The sequence below is a fragment of the Trypanosoma brucei genome, chromosome 7 (genome assembly GCF_000002445.2).
Source record: "Trypanosoma brucei brucei TREU927 chromosome 7, complete sequence".
NCBI lineage: Eukaryota > Euglenozoa > Kinetoplastea > Trypanosomatida > Trypanosomatidae > Trypanosoma > Trypanosoma brucei.
In genome coordinates, this window is record NC_007280.1 from 1,666,214 (window position 1) to 1,685,878 (window position 19,665).

The 19,665-nt window shown below is 40.3% G+C and overlaps 10 protein-coding genes across 10 annotated transcripts, besides 55 other annotated features; all 10 read right to left on the reverse strand.

The window, feature by feature from the left end:
• Window positions 1–19,665: part of a sequence feature (sequence corresponds to BAC RPCI93-2F2) that runs on past both edges of the window.
• On the reverse strand, window positions 132–665 carry Tb927.7.6120 (hypothetical protein; the record flags this gene model as incomplete). The annotated part of the gene is made up of 1 exon (XM_841142.1): window positions 132–665. One exon carries the CDS (start codon window positions 663–665, stop codon window positions 132–134), a length of 534 nt encoding a protein of 177 aa, XP_846235.1.
• Tb927.7.6130 (hypothetical protein, conserved) lies at window positions 777–1,436 on the reverse strand (the record flags this gene model as incomplete). Its single annotated transcript, XM_841143.1, has 1 exon — window positions 777–1,436. One exon carries the CDS (start codon window positions 1,434–1,436, stop codon window positions 777–779), a length of 660 nt encoding a protein of 219 aa, XP_846236.1.
• Window positions 1,633–2,166, reverse strand: Tb927.7.6140 (hypothetical protein; the record flags this gene model as incomplete). The annotated part of the gene is made up of 1 exon (XM_841144.1): window positions 1,633–2,166. The coding sequence occupies one exon, from the start codon at window positions 2,164–2,166 to the stop codon at window positions 1,633–1,635; it is 534 nt and encodes a 177-aa protein (XP_846237.1).
• On the reverse strand, window positions 2,278–2,934 carry Tb927.7.6150 (hypothetical protein, conserved; the record flags this gene model as incomplete). Its single annotated transcript, XM_841145.1, has 1 exon — window positions 2,278–2,934. One exon carries the CDS (start codon window positions 2,932–2,934, stop codon window positions 2,278–2,280), a length of 657 nt encoding a protein of 218 aa, XP_846238.1.
• Window positions 3,131–3,664, reverse strand: Tb927.7.6160 (hypothetical protein; the record flags this gene model as incomplete). The annotated part of the gene is made up of 1 exon (XM_841146.1): window positions 3,131–3,664. The coding sequence occupies one exon, from the start codon at window positions 3,662–3,664 to the stop codon at window positions 3,131–3,133; it is 534 nt and encodes a 177-aa protein (XP_846239.1).
• Tb927.7.6170 (hypothetical protein, conserved) lies at window positions 3,776–4,420 on the reverse strand (the record flags this gene model as incomplete). The annotated part of the gene is made up of 1 exon (XM_841147.1): window positions 3,776–4,420. One exon carries the CDS (start codon window positions 4,418–4,420, stop codon window positions 3,776–3,778), a length of 645 nt encoding a protein of 214 aa, XP_846240.1.
• Window positions 4,975–5,002: a microsatellite.
• Window positions 5,242–5,305: a sequence feature (CT-rich).
• Window positions 5,710–5,790: a sequence feature (CT-rich).
• On the reverse strand, window positions 5,889–6,725 carry Tb927.7.6180 (hypothetical protein, conserved; the record flags this gene model as incomplete). Its single annotated transcript, XM_841148.1, has 1 exon — window positions 5,889–6,725. The coding sequence occupies one exon, from the start codon at window positions 6,723–6,725 to the stop codon at window positions 5,889–5,891; it is 837 nt and encodes a 278-aa protein (XP_846241.1).
• Window positions 6,757–6,806: a sequence feature (T-rich).
• Window positions 6,977–7,036: a sequence feature (GA-rich).
• Window positions 7,060–7,105: a microsatellite.
• Window positions 7,433–7,452: a microsatellite.
• Window positions 7,629–7,779: a sequence feature (A-rich).
• Window positions 8,037–8,108: a microsatellite.
• Window positions 8,302–8,427: a sequence feature (GA-rich).
• Window positions 8,473–8,508: a microsatellite.
• Window positions 8,586–8,762: a sequence feature (CT-rich).
• Window positions 8,791–8,816: a microsatellite.
• Window positions 8,884–8,917: a microsatellite.
• Window positions 8,986–9,026: a microsatellite.
• Window positions 9,207–9,251: a sequence feature (AT_rich).
• Window positions 9,570–9,601: a microsatellite.
• Window positions 9,669–9,718: a sequence feature (T-rich).
• Window positions 9,722–9,778: a microsatellite.
• Window positions 9,927–9,953: a microsatellite.
• Window positions 10,027–10,117: a sequence feature (A-rich).
• Window positions 10,221–10,850, reverse strand: Tb927.7.6190 (hypothetical protein, conserved; the record flags this gene model as incomplete). The annotated part of the gene is made up of 1 exon (XM_841149.1): window positions 10,221–10,850. One exon carries the CDS (start codon window positions 10,848–10,850, stop codon window positions 10,221–10,223), a length of 630 nt encoding a protein of 209 aa, XP_846242.1.
• Window positions 11,015–11,040: a microsatellite.
• Window positions 11,399–11,427: a sequence feature (AT_rich).
• Window positions 11,532–11,579: a microsatellite.
• Window positions 12,196–12,216: a sequence feature (AT_rich).
• On the reverse strand, window positions 12,309–13,163 carry Tb927.7.6200 (chaperone protein DNAJ, putative; the record flags this gene model as incomplete). The annotated part of the gene is made up of 1 exon (XM_841150.1): window positions 12,309–13,163. One exon carries the CDS (start codon window positions 13,161–13,163, stop codon window positions 12,309–12,311), a length of 855 nt encoding a protein of 284 aa, XP_846243.1.
• Window positions 13,178–13,218: a sequence feature (T-rich).
• Window positions 13,384–13,414: a microsatellite.
• Tb927.7.6210 (hypothetical protein, conserved) lies at window positions 13,838–14,623 on the reverse strand (the record flags this gene model as incomplete). Its single annotated transcript, XM_841151.1, has 1 exon — window positions 13,838–14,623. One exon carries the CDS (start codon window positions 14,621–14,623, stop codon window positions 13,838–13,840), a length of 786 nt encoding a protein of 261 aa, XP_846244.1.
• Window positions 14,848–14,888: a sequence feature (AT_rich).
• Window positions 15,009–15,047: a sequence feature (GA-rich).
• Window positions 15,196–15,241: a sequence feature (GA-rich).
• Window positions 15,382–15,444: a sequence feature (A-rich).
• Window positions 15,602–15,640: a microsatellite.
• Window positions 15,700–15,757: a sequence feature (AT_rich).
• Window positions 16,060–16,095: a microsatellite.
• Window positions 16,103–16,175: a sequence feature (A-rich).
• Window positions 16,378–16,430: a sequence feature (A-rich).
• Window positions 16,606–16,637: a sequence feature (AT_rich).
• Window positions 16,792–16,826: a sequence feature (AT_rich).
• Window positions 16,879–16,909: a sequence feature (A-rich).
• Window positions 16,944–17,005: a sequence feature (T-rich).
• Window positions 17,388–17,414: a microsatellite.
• Window positions 17,414–17,440: a microsatellite.
• Window positions 17,459–17,497: a microsatellite.
• Window positions 17,595–17,635: a microsatellite.
• Window positions 17,689–17,753: a sequence feature (GA-rich).
• Window positions 17,767–17,815: a microsatellite.
• Window positions 17,970–18,143: a sequence feature (A-rich).
• Window positions 18,212–18,233: a sequence feature (AT_rich).
• Window positions 18,259–18,278: a microsatellite.
• Window positions 18,438–18,478: a sequence feature (AT_rich).
• Window positions 18,548–18,578: a microsatellite.
• Window positions 18,859–18,896: a sequence feature (GA-rich).
• Window positions 19,542–19,581: a microsatellite.
• Window positions 19,582–19,619: a sequence feature (T-rich).

The window sequence follows — 19,665 nt, forward strand, 5'->3', positions numbered from 1 at the left end:
ACAAGGAAATGAACCGAGTGACTCTCAGCAAAATGTAGTGTATCACAGGCAATATGCAGCCCGAATACAGTACGAAAACACGAATAGCGCAGCAAACAGCACCGCGTTCCGTGTAACTTCGGCCCACAGATCTACCTTTTAACAGCAATGAAACAAAAGAAAAGAACACATGGAAAACAGTGCAACAGGAAATGAGTGGGAAGAGGAATATTATGCTTTACACATAAAAAGGATGTAGTACCCATCATAAATAAACGGATAACATACACGGAGAGAGAAGCGACACAGTGGTACCCTGGGTCGCAAGGGAAAGAAACGCAAAAGGCAACCGCAACCAATATCAACACACCTCCAAAGTCAGGATTGGGAAACAGAAAACAAACGCAGAGTTTGCTAAACCGGATGCCGCATACAGCAACCTCCTCTCTCCTCACGGTATTAATCCACCAGCGTTTCACGCCGTTAACACAACAACGCATTAGGGTACGAATTCCGTATATTCCATAGTGTTCTGAATAGAAGCCTCCAGATAGTATCAAACAAGGACAAAAGGGATCACTCGGAAGCAAAACCAAAGATAAGATATGAAAAGCGTCACAAGCGGTAATGTTGAGTGAATGGAACGGCACATTACGATATGGCTTAATGACAGCACAAAACAACATAATAATGCACGCTTGTGCGAGTAGACAAGCCAATTCTGCAACTCAAACATATACCTCTATCAGGTATCACAAGCAATATTTCCAAAGGGAAAATAAGGAAACCATTACTCATTACACATGAATGCTCTTTCCCATTACACCTGTTACTCCTGGCACCTTAAGTAGCGTCCACATCAAATATGATGCGATTCCACAGAAGAAGTGCCATGTGCTGTGATACATCCTGAAGTGATCCCTCTTGTCATCAAGGCCCTTTATGAAGAAAATAACGGCAACGGCCATGATGAGGATAAACCCAACTAATCGCCCAATTTCGAGTGCCGGGATCCGCCGGCGGTACACATACACCCCAATGGGTATTGAAAACGATACAGCAGCGGGAAATACCGAATTTACCGCCTCCCATGGGCCTCTAGTTTGAAATATAAGGCATAACATCATTAATGAATATTTTGTAAATCGTTCCACAAATGGATCATGGAGCGCACACATATATACACTCCACGCACCAAGGAGGGAAATGACAAGAATATTATCCACACGATGCCACCCACCGTTGTCCATCAGTACCTCCACATCAAATGCTTCACAAATGTGATACATGAGGGATGCTGTAAGGCCGAAGATACCCATGGCTGCCTCATACACGTAGCGTTTTCTCAGAAAATGATAGACAGTCGGCACCAACGTGGCATGGCTCACCACAGAGAGGACGCATACAAAGCAAGAAGTAAACATTTTATTATCGTGACTAGCCGGCGAATTTGACATTCTCCCTGGACAGTGACTGCACGTCAGCTGTATGAAACAAATGATCGAGCGTCACAACAGCAGCAACAAGGAAATGAACCGAGTGACTCTCAGCAAAATGTAGTGTATCACAGGCAATATGCAGCCCGAATACAGTACGAAAACACGAATAGCGCAGCAAACAGCACCGCGTTCCGTGTAACTTCGGCCCACAGATCTACCTTTTAACAGCAATGAAACAAAAGAAAAGAACACATGGAAAACAGTGCAACAGGGAATGAGTGGGAACAGGAATATTATGCTTTACACATAAAAAGGATGTAGTACCCATCATAAATAAACGGATAACATACACGGAGAGAGAAGCGACACAGTGGTACCCTGGGTCGCAAGGGAAAGAAACGCAAAAGGCAACCGCAACCAATATCAACACACCCCCAAAGTCAGGGTTGGGAAACAGAAAACAAAGGCAGAGTTTGCTAAACCGGATGCCGCATACAGCAACCTCCTCTCTCCTCACGGTATTAATCCACCAGCGTTTCACGCCGTTAACACAACAACGCATTAGGGTACGAATTCCGTATATTCCATAGTGTTCTGAATAGAAGCCTCCAGATAGTATCAAACAAGGACAAAAGGGATCACTCGGAAGCAAAACCAAAGATAAGATATGAAAAGCGTTACAAGCGGTAATGTTGAGTGAATGGAACGGCACATTACGATATGGCTTAATGACAGCACAAAACAACATAATAATGCACGCTTGTGCGAGTAGACAAGCCAATTCTGCAACTCAAACATATACCTCTATCAGGTATCACAAGCAATATTTCCAAAGGGAAAATAAGGAAACCATTACTCATTACACATGAATGCTCTTTCCCATTACACCTGTTACTCCTGGCACCTTAAGTAGCGTCCACATCAAATATGATGCGATGCCGAAGAGAGAGCGACATGCACTTAGGAAAAACATGAAGGGATCCCTTTCGTCATCAAGGGAAATAAAAAGGAAAGACAAAGCAATCACCACGGCAAAAACCAACACGAGTAGGCGGCGCGTGAAAACGGCCGGGAGTTGCCGGCGATATGTGTAAACACAAATGGGAACAACAAAACTGACGTATGCCCCTTTGGTGAGCAACTTTACGGGTGTCCAAGGGCCAGTTGCATGACAAATGATACATATGAGAAGGAAGCAGTACTTAGTGAAGCGCTCCACAAAGGAGTCTCTGAACGCACAAATGTACGTACTCCAAGCACCGATGAGGGTAATTAAACAAATGTTGCCCACCCTAAACCACGCAGCGTCGTCCATAAAAATTTCAACACCCAATAAGTTACAGAGGTGAAACATCAGGGAGGCTGTAATGCCGAATATAGCAAAGACAGATTCGTAGACATAACGTTTTTTTAAGAAATACTGCAGAGTCGGCATATATGCAGCATAACTTGCTGTAGAGAAAAGAGAAGCAAAGCATGACGCGATACCATCTTCCTCCCAATGAACAGAGTACATTCTCCCTGGACAGTGACTGCACGTCAGCTGTATGAAACAAATGATCGAGCGTCACAACAGTAGCAACAAGGAAATGAACCGAGTGACTCTCAGCAAAATGTAGTGTATCACAGGCAATATGCAGCCCGAATACAGTACGAAAACACGAATAGCGCAGCAAACAGCACCGCGTTCCGTGCAACTTCGGCCCACAGATCTACCTTTTAACAGCAATGAAACAAAAGAAAAGAACACATGGAAAACAGTGCAACAGGAAATGAGTGGGAAGAGGAATATTATGCTTTACACATAAAAAGGATGTAGTACCCATCATAAATAAACGGATAACATACACGGAGAGAGAAGCGACACAGTGGTACCCTGGGTCGCAAGGGAAAGAAACGCAAAAGGCAACCGCAACCAATATCAACACACCTCCAAAGTCAGGGTTGGGAAACAGAAAACAAAGGCAGAGTTTGCTAAACCGGATGCCGCATACAGCAACCTCCTCTCTCCTCACGGTATTAATCCACCAGCGTTTCACGCCGTTAACACAACAACGCATTAGGGTACGAATTCCGTATATTCCATAGTGTTCTGAATAGAAGCCTCCAGATAGTATCAAACAAGGACAAAAGGGATCACTCGGAAGCAAAACCAAAGATAAGATATGAAAAGCGTTACAAGCGGTAATGTTGAGTGAATGGAACGGGACATTACGATATGGCTTAATGACAGCACAAAACAACATAATAATGCACGCTTGTGCGAGTAGACAAGCCAATTCTGCAACTCAAACATATACCTCTATCAGGTATCACAAGCAATATTTCCAAAGGGAAAATAAGGAAACCATTACTCATTACACATGAATGCTCTTTCCCATTACACCTGTTACTCCTGGCACCTTAAGTAGCGTCCACATCAAATATGATGCGATTCCACAGAAGAAGTGCCACAGGCTGTGATACATCTTGTAGGGATCATTCTCATCATCAAGGCCCTTTATGAAGAAAATAACGGCAACTGCCATTACGAGGGCGAAACCGAAAAGACGATTCGGGAAAACGCTTGGAAGACGCCAGCGATATGCGTAAACACAAATGGGAAAGCCAATGCAAATAAATACTGGGACAATAGTGTTTACGGCTTTCCACGCCCCCCTCGCTTGAAATAAGACACACATCATCAAAAGGCAGTACTTCGAGCAGCGCTCTGTAAAGAGGTCACGGAAGGCACACATGTACACACTCCATGCACCAAGGAATGAGACAACAAGAATATTATCCACACGATGCCACCCGGCTTCATCAAGGATTATCTCCGCGTTAAGTACCTGACAAATGTGATACATGAGGGAGGCTGTCATCCCAAAAATACCCATGGCCGCCTCATACACGTAGCGTTGTTTGAAGAAATGATGCACCGTTGGTAAAAAGGTAACATGGCTTATAACAGAGAAAAGGCACACAAGCCAAGAGGCAAATGGCTCCAGTTCCACCTCCATTGAGAAAACAACACACAGCTACTAACCGTGATGAACTGCTCGTCAGCTGTATGAAACAAATGATCGAGCGTCACAACAGTAGCAACAAGGAAATGAACCGAGTGACTCACAGCAAAATGTAGTGTATCACAGGCAATATGCAGCCCGAATACAGTACGAAAACACGAATAGCGCAGCAAACAGCACCGCGTTCCGTGTAACTTCGGCCCACAGATCTACCTTTTAACAACAATGAAACAAAAGAGAAGAACACATGGAAAACAGTGCAACAGGGAATGAGATTTGTGGAGCATATGGATAAGGTGATTAACAACCTGGATTGGGAAAGACACACGAAGATAACAAAAGTAGCGGAAAATATACAATCAAAAACAAAAAAATAAAGTACGATGGCCACTTACCACCACTCGGACAATAAAAAAGAAAAGTGGGAGAATGAAAAGAAAAAAGTATCAATCGATCCTCGTAGTAGCATTCAACTGAAAGTATGAAGCACTATGAGGGAAGAAGGGAAAAAGAAAAAAGACGTAACGCATAAACGTCGGGAGCTGCGGATACATATATATATATATATATATATATTTGTACATTTGCATTAACAGATTGGTGGATAGGAATGAAAGCAAAAGGAACAAACGAATATTTGACCTCGAGTGCATTCTGCATCTTTAGGAAACACACATACCACGGCATTGATGTGTTTTTATTCCATTACATATTCCTCCACAGTTGGTTATACAATGTTCCCCCCCCCCTCCCCAAGAAACCTCATATACTCAAACGAAACTGTGCCCTCTCTCTCTCTCTCTCACACACACACCTCCTTCCCTCCTCCTTCCCTCCTTTCTTTCCTTTTTCTTTTCTCTTTCTTTCTTGCTTTCTTTCCCCCTCCCCCTACCCCTTATCCCCCCTTCACCGTCACCGCCCCCTTCCACCATCCCTTTGGGAATGAAACAAAACACATAAATATATACGCTCTGTAGGTTGAAAATATCCCTCGTGGACATCATACCCACACACAGACAAAACAGAGGTGATACAGCTCCTTTGTTATAAGTTTGAGGATCTGCCTGCTCTCAGTTTATTAACCCCTTTCTTCCCCCTTTAACCGCTTTAGTGGCTTACTTTGCGCGTGTTGCACCTCGTGCACTTTTCCCTAACCTCGACCCGCACGTTATCGTTATTGCTCAGGGAAGAGAGGAACGGTTGGGAACCTAGGGGTGTCAAATATCATTCTATATTTAATTTTATATTTGTACGATTGTTTTAATCGCATCCGCTCATATTTTTTTTTCTTTTCCTTTCTCTCCCTCACTCACTCACTCTCACTCTCACTCTTTCCCTCTTTCTCTCTTCCTTGTTTCTCCTCTATATACGCTGCATTGTTGCTATTCCAATGCCACACACTGTCTACCTTCCCCCCTCTCAACCGTATTTCAAGTTTGAGGCTCCCCACCACAATCGCACGCTACTCCTGTTGTGTACCCTTTCGGTTTGCACTAAAACTCGGTAAAGTATTGGGGCGCCGCGGGTCTACCGGCGTGTGAGCGGTGCGGTCACACGGCAGCGTGTTGGAAAGCTGCAAACGCGGTGAACTGCTGGCATCAACATTGTTTCGTGTTGTTCCTGCATTGTTTGGTGTAGCTTCAATACTAAACAACTTGCCGTCACCCCCTAAGGTTGATTCATATTCCCCTTCACTGCGGTTAATGAGTGCACGACTGCTATTTCGAGTTGTGGTGGTGGTGGTGTCTGGTGCTGGTGAACAGGGAGGGCGTCGTTGCGCAACCACATCTCTCAGTGCTTCATATAATTCCCGTGTTGCCTCCTGCGTAGGACCGACGAGGACCAACTGTGTTACGTCCGTTATTTTACTCGTGTTGGTGTCCACCACAACGCTGCAATTGTCGGGATCAACTAGCAGATGGCAGTCCGTGATGCAGTCAACTCGAAGAGTCACACCAAGGAAGGACAAATCGCTGTCCGCATCATCCAGAAGAATGGACAACTCACCACAAGGGTAATCCAATGTTACTTTGCACGGCAGCGCATTAAACTCGACGGTGCTGCGGTTGTGAAACGAAATCTCATCGCACACGAAATCCGCCGTGACACCCGCCATTGTTAAAATATCGAAATGCGTACGGTTTATGGCACTACGCTCCACTGCAGCTTCCAATCGTCCTATTCGTACGTCTTGTTCCTTTAGTTGGGCGAGAATTGCAGCAATGGTGTCAGGTTTGACGACATCTTCCACTGTAGCTGCTGAGGCCAGTCCCGAGCCACTATAACTGGCAGCGTTCATGCAGAAATACAAATCAAGTGAAATTTTCGCTTTCTCTTGTTTTTTTTTCTCTTTTCTTTTTCGTTTCTTTTTCTCTCTTTTGACAATTTTTTTTTTGTAAAAAAAAACAGAAGAGGGGGAACAAAACCGAGCAAAACGCCTAAAAATGACGAAGGCGGATAGTACAAAGCTAACCGCACAACGTATAGATCTAAATAACTGTATAAAAAAGGGTCGTCGTTTGCGTTCAACCACAGAAGAATCAATTTTTAAAAAAAAAGAAGAGGGAGGAAGAAAGGAAAGAAGAAAAATGAGAAAATGAAGAAACAAAACACATGGGGGCAGTAAAGCAATAAATAATAATAATAGTAATAATAATGATGATAATTATAATTATAATAGTGTTGTTATTATTACAAGAGGAGAAAACGTGATGCACGGGAAGAAGTAAAAGAAAGGAAAAAAAAGCTGAAGGAATAAAACCGGAAACCTGGTTTGGCTAATATGCACTACACGATAGCAGGAATACGCATGCGCAAGCACAGCATGAGTGATACAAATGTATACATAGCAATTGATAAATAGATTATGCACGTATCTGCCTTTTGCTCGCTTGCTTGTTTTGTCTTGTTTTACTTAGTTGACCCGCAGGGAAGTACATAACAAAGCTGGGGAAGGAAAAGATGCAAAACAAACCCAAACAAAAAAAAAACGCAAGTAAGAGATAAAAAAGAAAAGAAAAGAAAAGTACACCAAATTTTTTGGGCACTGCCATCACCCAGAGTCGCAGGTAGTCTTTTCAAAGAAAGAAAAAAGTAAGTGGAGACTTAAATAAAACACAAACATACAGGAAAGATAGTGAATAACTTATAAGAAAGAAGGGGCGCCACGTGAGAGGGAAGTGTACAAATCCCCGCTAAATACAATAAAAAACGAAAGAAAAAAAAAGAGTGAACGAAAGGGGGAAAAAAAAGAAAATGAAGATGAAAATGAAAATGGTGTAGATGGGTAAAAAAAAAAAAGGAAAGAGCGGTGGAGAAATGAAACAAACAAAACAAAAAAGGGGGAAAAGAAACACTAGAAAATATATATATATATCCACAGACGCTCAATCCATACACAATACACGACCACGGTTTGACGTGCGCAGGTGATGTTGCAAATCAACACACTCTTCTCCTCTTCCCTCTTCCTTCCTATCGTATCCTTTCATCCTTTCATCCTCAATTGTTATCATCAGATGAGATAAAAGCGACGCAAACTTTAACTCGTGTTGCAAAAGAAAAATAAAACCGTTTTTCGGTTTACTCTTTTTTTTTTTTTTGCTTTGCAATTATTATAATTATTATAATTACTATTATCATTATCATTATTCCTTCTGTTTACTTTATTATTATTATTATTTTATATTCCATACCCCTTATCTTTCTTTCTTTTTTCATTTCTTACGATTTCCCCACTACTACCACCCATTGCCCTCCCCTCCACAAACACAAACACAAAAAAAACAGATATTTGTTGTCTTTTTTTTTTCTTTAATTATTATTTTACTTGTGAAACTTCAGCAGCAAGACGAAATCAACGGCAATAACACACCAAAAAGAAAAAAAGAGAGAGAAAGAAAGTAAAGTAAAAAACTGAATAAGAAGAAGGTGAATGACATGGAAGTGACTACAGTGATCAAGAAAAAGAAAAAAGAAAACGAAACAAAGAAGAAAAAGAAAGCAGCGAGCAGAGATTCATGTAAATAAAAACTTATACTCGAAATTATATATATATATATATATTATTTGTATATCATATAATTTACTTGTTTATTTATTTATGAAAAAAATGAGGGAGTTGGTCGTATGTATAGGGAAGATTTCGTTCCTCATACGCTCTTTTCCTTTTCTCTCTTTTTTTTTTTACTTCTGCTTCATCTTCCTTTTATACTCTCATTTCTCTCACTCACCATTAAGTTCCACCCCTCTAGCATTTACGTTGCCTTTCTTTATTCTTTGCCTTTTTTTTCTTGTTTTTTTTTTTTAATTCACTTCACTTAACTTTCATTTTCTTCTCCTCCTCCCCTCCAATCCAATCCAATACACACACACACACACACACACACACCTTCTGTATTTATTTATTTGTTTATTTGCTCAAAAGTTCGTGGGGGCGTTTATTATCAACACAAACCAAAGGAAAAAGAAAAAAAGAAAGAAAAAAAGAAATCAGCATCTTCTTTTCTCCTTCCTCCATGCAAGTCACACACACATATTTTTAGTACTGCACACTGCTAAACAAAACAAAACAAAACAACAACAACAACAACAACAACAAATGCTCAAGAGACTTTAATAATTTTTAAAGGAGAAAAAATCAAAAACTGAAAACGAATGCGCAGTTGTTGCTTTTGTTGTTGTTGTTTCCCCTCCATTTTTTTTTCTTTTTGACACGCAAGTTTTCTTTTCCGCCTCTGCCTTCATTTCCTGTTTTCACTTCCACCCACACTCCCTTTACATATATATATATGTAAATAAATATTTTTTTAAATAAATATAATTTGGAGGAAGCGGAGAAGCTGCGGCCTCAACATTTGGTAATATTCCCTGAAACCAAAATTCCTTCCATACATTCATTCACTTTTCCACGCATTCATTTATTTGATTCAAACGAAATGATGTCAACATTTATTCAAATTTCATCACTCACTAAAACAAAACAACAACTTCTTCCCAATCCTTCACCCAATTAACCACACATCCACTCATTTTATATTCATTCCCCCTGAACTTTTGAAACATAAACAAAATACGTCACGGCAGCAGCAGCAACAGCAGCAGAATAATAATAATAAGAAGAAGAAAAAAAAGAAAGAGGATGGTGGTAGTAGTAGTAGTAGTAGTAGTAGTAGTGAAATAAAAACAAAACAAAACTCAAAAGAGGGAGGCACAATTCATTTCCATATCTCATTTTCTCATATTTTTTTTCTTTCTTTTTTTCCTTTTTTTCTTTGTTATTTGTTTTTCTTTAACATTTATATATATATATATATTTTTTTTTTATTTATGTGTCCATTTATTTATTTATTTTGCTCGTCACGGTGAACACCACACACGCACAAAAACAAAAAAACAAAAAAAGTGGGGAAAGAGTGTGGGCCAACAGAGACCAACTCAAAGAAAACAATTAAGTACTGAGAAGGGGCAATAAACGCGCGCGAGAGAACGTCACAATAAAACAAACACACACACACACACACACACAAAACAAAAAACAAAAAACAAAAAAAGAAACAATATCTCATAAGTAACACTCAAGCAGAACAACTGTGTAGTCCAAATAAAAAAAAAGGATGGAGAAAAGAAAAAAAAAAAAGAAACACATGGAACCAAAAAAAAAAGGAAGAGAAGAGAAGAAAAAGAAAGAAACGCCAACGTGGAAACCACAGCAGTGATAACATGAGCAACAACTACTCTACCAAAAGCGCCCAAAAATAACAAACTCAGAGCCAACGCCTCTCAAAGCAGTACATCACAAATCATCTTCACATGTGCAACAGAATTTCATGCAACGCCGCACCCGCGACAAAAACGAAACATTACCAACATCCACAACACTTCCAGATCCCTCCACTCCTGCTGAAGCGTTGACTACCGAAGGAGGTTTCGTGTCCAACACACGACCATGAACTCCACCTGCCGTTACCATAAATGTTGTTCCTGATGATGCTGATGTCATTGTTGATGTTGTTGCACGACCCTTCCGTTGCGAAGGTGACACTTCAGAGGGACGCTGGGATTGTCTCCCCGTATGCATTGGTAATCCATCACCACGTAACACAATCATACACACGGGACAAATGGGGGAACGCTGCCGCCAATCCTCAACACATTGCAGGTGGAAACTGTGACCACAACCCACCACCACGGCGGGGTTCTCATGTGTGAATGATTCAAGACATATGGGACACATGGAGGTTTGATATTTACCCACAACAAATGATTCCTCTTCAGATGACTCCTTGTTGACTTTACTGAAGGCGCTGTGACTGCAGAGCGGGGCGGTTGGAGAATCCCTCGCATCGGAGAGGGGCGTCATGGGCGATTGTGGCATTTTCCCCCATGGGGCTGAACAGCCGCCGCAATTCCCGTCTTTGCTCATACTAACGAACGTATAATTTAACAGCAACGCCAGTCGCCGGTGCTACTCCGATTTGGTGCCAACAACAGCCAGCAAATACGAAGGAAGGTGAATAAACAAAACAAAACGAAAAATAAATGACTTACGCGAACACAAACACGAATGATCTTTCAGTCTACCACTTGTCCCCCTCCTCCTCCTCCTCCTCCTCGTTGCGTAACACCAGTATATGAAGGGATGCTGAACCTGGAAAGTTTCCCGTCAAAAATATGTAAGCACCTAGAGATATAGATTTAAGGTTTTTTTTTTCTCCCCCTCCCTCCCTTCTTTGTGTCTTTTGATTTGTTCGTTCGTCCGCCCTCACTTCCGCGAGCCACACGCCCAGTCGTATCGGCCCTTTAATCCCAATTTTCCTTCCCACTATGCACACAGTTCCTAATGAAAATTTACTTCTCTCCTCTTGTCGTTTTTGGTGTTTCGCTCTCTTGAACTTCCACCTCTTCTCTTACCGGTTCCTTTTCTTGCTACTATTACCTTTTTTTTTTCAATCTTCCTTCCCCTCCTTGCACTTTATATATATAATTTTTTTTCTTTTTAAGTTTCTTTCCTATATTTCTTTTTCCCTTTGTTGACACCCCTCTCTTTCCCTAATAATCACTAGAAATATATGAGCAGAGAAATATATATGCAAACACTTGTACCTATATGTATGTGTATGTTTATGTTTATGTATGTGTATGCGTGTATATAAGTACACTTGCCCTACTGCGTTACCTTAATTACACCACTCACCTGTCAGTTCCTACCTTCTGTGGGAGCGGGGAGGGTAAAATAAAACCCAAACCAACTCAACAAAAGAAAAGAAAAGAAATCACAAACCTGAGCGACGGCGCACGGCAGCAGTGCACCCCGCCGTGATCTGAATTTCAGCACCCACAAAAACACAAACAGGCGGGTGAACAGAAGAAAGAGACAAAATAAAAGTAGAAAAAGAAAAAGAGAGAAACGGTTGAGAAGTGGAAACAGTGCAACTTTAAGCGCATATCGATGAATACACGTGAATGTACAGGAAAGATATGGAGAGAAATAACCCCGTTAACGTGGAGCAACCAACAGATGATGTAATGATGGTAATGATAAAAGTAATTATCATTTATTATTGTAAAAACTGTACCAGGTGACACATTGACACACAGACCATCTGCTCGCCAATGATTGGTTCTTCTGAGGTAAAAAGTGGCATAAATCGAGTAAGAAGCTTACATAACTAACCACATCGAAAAAAAAAAAAATAAAGAGGACAATAACACAAACGGTAAGATCAACAACACCGCTCACATACAAGCACACATTATGCGCACATATGTATAATATATATATATATAAAGACTGAGAGTTCATAACCAAATAACTCCAACTAACAAGAGAAAAGTAATAACACCAGCATGCGATATAAATCATGACTCACGTTGCATTCAATCAATCGGCAGGACTGTTACCACCTGTACTTTCAGAAATATTATTATAACCGAAATCGTCCCCAGAGCCTCCACCATGTACAAATCGGCCAGGGAAGAGAAGACGTTTCACAACTGTTGGGGCAAGTCGCTTGGGATCGGTATCCACCACTTCACCAGCAAGTTGTCGCCGTCGCTCCTCCTCCTCCTGTTGGGTCATAAATGCATAAAATTTTGGGTCCAGTAGCCGCAGCGCTCCCTCCAACAGGTGCCTCACCACTACAAGAGAAAAAATAACCGCCACCAGGCCCATCATGACATACGACATCACAGCGAAGAGAGTCACATGCAAACTAGCAGAATTTCCAGAGGCGAGACCACGGCGAAGCGTAGGAGCCGCACCATTTTGATGCCAAAGGCTCGTTGGGTTAGTGGCCATTGCATAAGCCGTTTGGATCATGTCGTATCGCTCAGTTCCATTTCCACTCACCGCCTCTACTCGTTGCTGACTATCTGGATGTGTCTCTAATACGAGCTCACGATACCGGGCGCGTACTTCCGGTAATTCAGCATGATCAGGGAGTCCCAAAATGCGCAATGGGGAGCCATGACGCTGCAACCATAACTGCTCCTGTTCTAATATTTGTACACGCTCCATGCCGCGTTGCATGCCCGTTGCCATACGAGAGCGGAGACGTTGAGGTGTGAGGGCTACGAAAAGAGAGCGTAAAAAAAGCGTTACACGGCCAGGGCGAAAGCTGTGATTTTCACCAGTGGTGATGCACCTTGCGGAAGTGCCGGAACACACAAGGGGCTGCAGTGTCATGAGTGCCGCACGCCGAACGCTACGGTTCATGGCTACTGGTATGGGTTTCATAAATCCACACTCCCTTTTGTATTTTTTTCTTTTTTTTTTTGGTTTTGTTTTGTTTCCTCCCCACCTCCACTTCCAGTTACAAATGACTTCAGGAGAGTGACAATGCAACGCGCAAAACTGAGAAATAAAAACATAAAACAACAAAATATGAGCATGGGAACATGTGCAGTAACACAAAGAACAGACAGACAGACAGACGACTACAGTTGGCACTGGAGAAGAGAGAGAGAGAGAGTGAGTGAGTGAGTGAGATAATAGCGATATTTTAGCGCTAACGCAGGAGGTCGTCTCAAGAGTCAAGCATAATATTGACAAGAGAGGTGTCGCAACTACAACCTCCTTCAAGAAAGAATTGCATCCTTTGCGCACGAACCCCCTCCTCCTGGGTGTAAACAAAGTTTATTATTAATGCCAAATAATTCCAACAGAGAGCAGCGGCAACACCAATAACAGCGCAACACGAGTAGAAAGCGAAGACAACCAACCAAATGATCTCCCCTGTTAGCCTCACAGCGGCTCTGCCACGGCCAGCAAACATACAAACACACAAACGGACAGAAAGGTACACAAACTGTCCTCACTACAAGCAAATGTGATAAAAAGATGTTGAGAAGAGAAAAAAAGGCAAATACTGGATACCCAACATAACACTCTTCTGATTTCTACGCGACACGCTACAAGTCGTAAAAGCGGCACATAATCGCGCGTGAGTCAAATACACTGCCGTGAAGCTCCGCCACAACATTAGCGGCACTAGACTTCGAGGAAAGTGTGCATACAAGCGCCACATGATCGTCAAAAGCAGGCGGTTCCAGTTCCTCCTTCGCCTCACCGCCATTCGATTCCTCCTCCCCATTTGTTGGCGCCCTCCTCTCCTCCATCTTTAGTCGTTTCCCCACTGGTTCCAAATCCACCTCTCCATCCCTGTCACCTCCACCGCCACCGCTGCCGCATGCATCACCACCGTCATCCACAAGCACTTGATAATTGATTATTTTCTCCTTGGCGACCTCCTCTACTTTGCCCAACACCGCCCGCAGTAACTCATCCAGTGGCCCTTCACTCAGTGAAAGATGTCGGTACATCTGCAGTGAAACAAAATTTGTTAACAGGACATGCGGCGACGGAACACCGAATGCGGGGGTTCCTTGTGGGTCCAGAAGCCGTTTCCGTCTCTTGTAGAGCGCCTTCTCCCGTTTCCGCTGTTCCCAGCGCCTCTCAATATCCTTAATGATACACCTCACAATATCATCCACGGTCGCATGCTGCAGGGCAGTTTCCTTCACCACGCGATTCATCCAAAACCCCGCCACGGCATCCCATTGTTTCTCAAAGAAGTTATGATTCGACCGCTCCTTTACACTTTCAGGCATGCGGAGGTCTTGCCGTGTGAACTGAAGCCGCCTGCCAGTGCTGCCCCAAATGACGAGAGCCGAAGACGTGGTGCCCGACGTGTCCATCAGAAGCGTGGGTTTAAAGAAATCAAATGTTTAATGCAACGGGTGAGTTCAGTGTTTGTGTGAAGAGAAACCGCGCCTTCCCTCAACCTCCTCCCCCCCCCCTCTTTTCCTCCTCCACAGTTAGCGCCTCTTCCAAGTGGGAAATGTATCTCTTAATGAAAAATATATATATCTGTGAAGGCGGTGAAACGCGCTCACCACTAGCAGGTGGCGACAATATTGACAATAATAAATATTATTATTAATATCAATGTTATTAATATTAGAGGTAGTAATAACAACGCCTTTTCGCCTGCTTGTGTCTTCTCAAATCCCTTAATTTTACCCGTTAAATATGGAATCAGTAACGGACACCTTGACAAGCGTAGTGGAATTACAGAATTTGAGAAAGAAAGAAAGGAAGGAAGGAAGAAAGGAAAAAGAAGAGATAAGTGAGCACAAGGGAATATCACACACACATATATATATAGATATCAATATACGTGTACACGCATATTTTCACCGTCTATCCGTTGTTCCACTGGAGAAAAAAAGTTAGGAATTGCGCAAACACAGCGACATACACACACAAGGAGGGAGAGAGAAAGAAAAAGAGAAAAAGAGAAAAAGAGAGAGAGATAAAAAGAAAAAATTCATACATTACGAAAAACAAAAGAAATTGAATGACGGCTAGTGAATTGGAGAGAAGCACCGGATTTTTTTTAAAAAAAAAAGCACACAAACACACACGCCCGCACTGGCACAAAACTCCCCACCTCACACAACCACAAAGAGAGAAAAAAAAAAAAAGAAAAACACATACACATACACAAACACAAACACCTCCCCGTCGTCAACGCCACTTTTACCTCCACACTATTACCGCTTTTAATTATTACTTTTTTTTTCTTTTTCTTCTTCTATTCATTCTGGAACTATTTCCTTATTTTTCACTTATTTGTTTGTTTGGTTGCCGCCGTTCTTCCATCTATCTATCCTTATATAAATATATATATATATATATTTATTTATTTATATTTTTTGAATTACGATGCCACAGTGAAGAGAAACGGTTGGTTGTAGCTGCATGCCTAATGATTATTATAATCATAATATATATATATATATATTTTTTTTCAGTTATTTATATTTATACACGAACACACCATACACAAACAAAAAAAAAGGGAAACAACTTTACATGTATGTGCCTCTTTTCTTTGTTCGAATATATTCATTCACCTTTTTATTTTTATAAGCATTTCGATCACACATATACATACCTATATGAAGACGATTGAACAGCAAATAAATAAAAAAAGGAAAATGAAAAATAAAGCGAAATGATGATGAAAACAAAAAAACGAGTGATTAACGAAGGAAGAAAACGGAAGCGGACAGGGGACAGGGGACAGGGTGGAGGGGAAAAAAAAAAAGTCAGTAACACTACTCACGGAAAGAAAAAAAAGGAAAAAAAGAAGAAGAAGAAGAAGGGACGGGTAAAAATAAAAACAGTAAGAAAAATAGAAAAAAAAGTGTGAAGAACAGAAACAATTACAAACAAACAAACAAAGTCAAATAAAATCAGATAAATTATACAAACCATAAATATTCGTATACATGTGTACGCCGAGTTACTACGCACTAACACACATGGGTATGGTCACACATGCCAGAGTCTGTAGGACGTTGGGTAGGAAAAACCAAAAAAAAAAAAACAAAGTTGCAGATCGATGTTAGTTGATGGAAGTATTTTATAAAGGAAAGAGGAGGGAAAAAAAAAAAAGAACAACAACAACAACAAATGAAAGTAAAAATGAAAATGAAATTTTTAACAAAAGTAACAGACCGAATGGAAGCGACTCCATTTTAATGTTTCGTCACTCGCTCTGTTATTTCCTGTTCTTTACTCACTTCCTTTTTATTCCCGTTTAACTCTTTCACTTCCATATCATATTGTATAACTTCACTCCACTTTTACAGGCTCTGTCACTAACTTCATCTTTATTTTATCTTAAATATTTATTTTATTTTACTTCCCCGCTTCTAATTTTAAAGAAAGAAAGAAAAGAAACTTAAATTAAATTAAATAAGCGAGAACAAAAGAATCATTCCTCCCCACTTACTTTTCATAGAATCAGTTTCTGTTACTTTTATTGTTTATTAGTACGCTTCTTTCATTCCTTTTCTTTAAAAAAAAAAATATATATATATATATATTATTCCCCTCTTCCTCCTCCTCTCCCGCCTCCCGCCTCCCGCATGCGCTAATGCTTAAAAGAAAAAAAGAAAAAAAAAGGAAAGAAATCACCTCCCATACGGTTCCATTCCTTAAACTAAATCTTTTCTTTTTCCTTTTTTCTTTCTCCTTCTCCATCTCTTCCTTTTCTTTATTTTTATTTTTATTATTAAATACACAAACACACACAACTGTATGCCTATGCATCATTGCCGAGAGCAGTTGTTAACTCATCGACAAATATTTGTTTTTCTTCACATTTCTGAAAAAGAACATCAAAACAACAAAAAGCATATTAACATAAATACATGTAAATAAATATACATTTTAGAAAGAAAAAAAAGAAAAAAAATAAGTGTGAGATGTCATACGCCTGTGTTAGCAAACACAGCTAAAATATATCCGCGCAAAAAAAAAAAAACACCATCACAGGCACTCCCCTTACGCATCCGTTTTTCTTGTTTTTGTTGTTGTCGTTTCAACAACAATAAAAATAAGAAATATTCATCCATTTCGCTTTAAATATTGATCCTCTTTCATAGCAGCATATATATAAACATATATATATATATACAAACACACACACACACACACACACATCCATGATAATACCTCGAATTATCATTATTATTGTTATTGTTGTTATTGTTATCATTCGTTTGCCCCACCAGTGAAAACAAAAAAAACAAAAATTATGAATTACCCCTTTAATTCCCCGTCCCATTACCATCACAACAACAATAACCAGCGCCCAATAATAATAATAATAAAAGTGATAGATAATAACAATAGTACAAAATACATAATACACAAATAATTTCAATAATAGTAACAACATGAAAATCAGAAGCAGAAAAGAATGAAAAAAAGAAAAAGAAAGAAAGGGGGCGAAAGAGGGGAAAGGAGGAATGAGCGCAGTGACACCAATAATAATAATAATAACAGTATCAATAAATATTAATTAATATTAATAAATAAATAAATAAGTGAGGGAAACGTAATTAAGAAATGGGACGAAAGGGACCAACATCCCTTCAGACAACCGCAACAAAACAAAACAGATACAACTAAAAGTGGTGTCGCTCAGTCACACAGGAACAATAACGATACCGCTGGGATGGGATGGTGGAAGAGGAATGAATAAATGACGAAAATTAAAATAAGAAGGAAAAAAAAAACGTAAAGGAAGAAACCGGAAAGCAAAGGTATCGTAGTAAATAGGAATGGGAAGGGCAAGGAAAGACGAAAAGGTAGAAACGTAAAAGTAAAAAAAAGAGAAAAATAAGGAGAAAAAGAAAAAAAGCTGTCAATCGTACCAACAAACAGCAGCAACAGCACCACCGGCAACATTCACATGTGAAGAGAGCTACAAATATATTTAAAAAAAAAAATCGGTGACAAACAGAAGAAACGGCAACAAACCAAACCAAACCAAACACAAAGTGATAATTTTTTTTAAAAAAAGTCAGTAAGAACACAAAAAAAAAAACGAAAGGGTAAAGGGAGAGGAAAGTGAAGCGAGTGCCCACATATTCACTTATTTACATGTTTGGAACATCGAGAGGAGAAAGCACCCAAAACAAAAGACAAACGAACAATATTTTATTTATATTTATTTATTTGCTTATATTTAAAAAGAAGAGTTTTTTTTTTAAAGTTCTTGCGTTCGGGTGTCGGGGAAGGAGGAAACTGAAAAAGTGGCGTACGTGTGTCTGTGTCTGTGTGTGTGTGTGTGTGCCTATGGACCAATAAATTAATAAAAGGGGAAAATAAATAAAAAAACGAATGAAAGAGAAGCTCCGCAAAAGTTGAAAATGAGAGTAAACTTAACAGAAGAAAAAAGACAAAAAGATGCAGCGGCGCAAATCGACAATAAAAAGAAGAGGTTACGACGAGTCAGTGAGAATTATTCATTAATACACATATAAATGGATCCGCATGTCTCCCTCATCTATCCGTCACAACCGTCATGAATGAAAAAGCGAATCGATTAGCACACGCCACCGGCAAACACAGCGAATGAAAGGGAGAAAACAAGAAAGAAAGAAAGAAGGACCTCCACAAATGTCGTTTCACTCTTATTATTATTATTATCACCATCAATATTATTCCCTTCCCTTTTTCTTTCTTCTGTCCTTCCTGTTGTCGCTAATCTCCAACGATTTCACGAACAATAAACATAAACATAAAACGCACACAAAAAACAAAACAAAAAAAAAGAATCATCACAATCTCATCATTTGTCTTCTCCCCGCGTATCATCTTGGTCGTTTTTAAACCTTTCTGGCGGTCTTATGCTCTCCCATCCAACCTTTGCTCTCGTTCCTCTTTTCTTTTCATTTTCGTTTTTTATTTTTCTTTCATTAAAAAAGGCAAATCATACGCAAAGTGCAAAACGAACACGAAAACTGTACTCAGCATCCTTTCTTCCTCTCCATCACTTTACATCCCTTTCACCTTTCCTCCCTCTTCCCCTTCGTTTTAAATCATGCTGAAACGTTTTTTTTTCTTTTCCCCTCCCCTCCCGCCTCCTTCCCCTAAAAAAGACATCATCATCATAGGCATGAATTGTACGGGAAGGGGGGGGGGAGGTCCCCCTTTTAGGTGGCAGTGGTGGTGATGTTTCATATGCTTTGTTTTAGTTTCATCAGCAAAAAAAAAATGCTCCATTCACCTCGTACATATCTTTTCATTGACTCCCACACACACACACACACACACACACACACACACACACACATTCTTTCCTTTTCTCCCTTTTCCTTTTTTTTTCTTTTCCTCTTCATCTCATTTCACTACAATCATCTGCAAGTGTTGTTTTAAT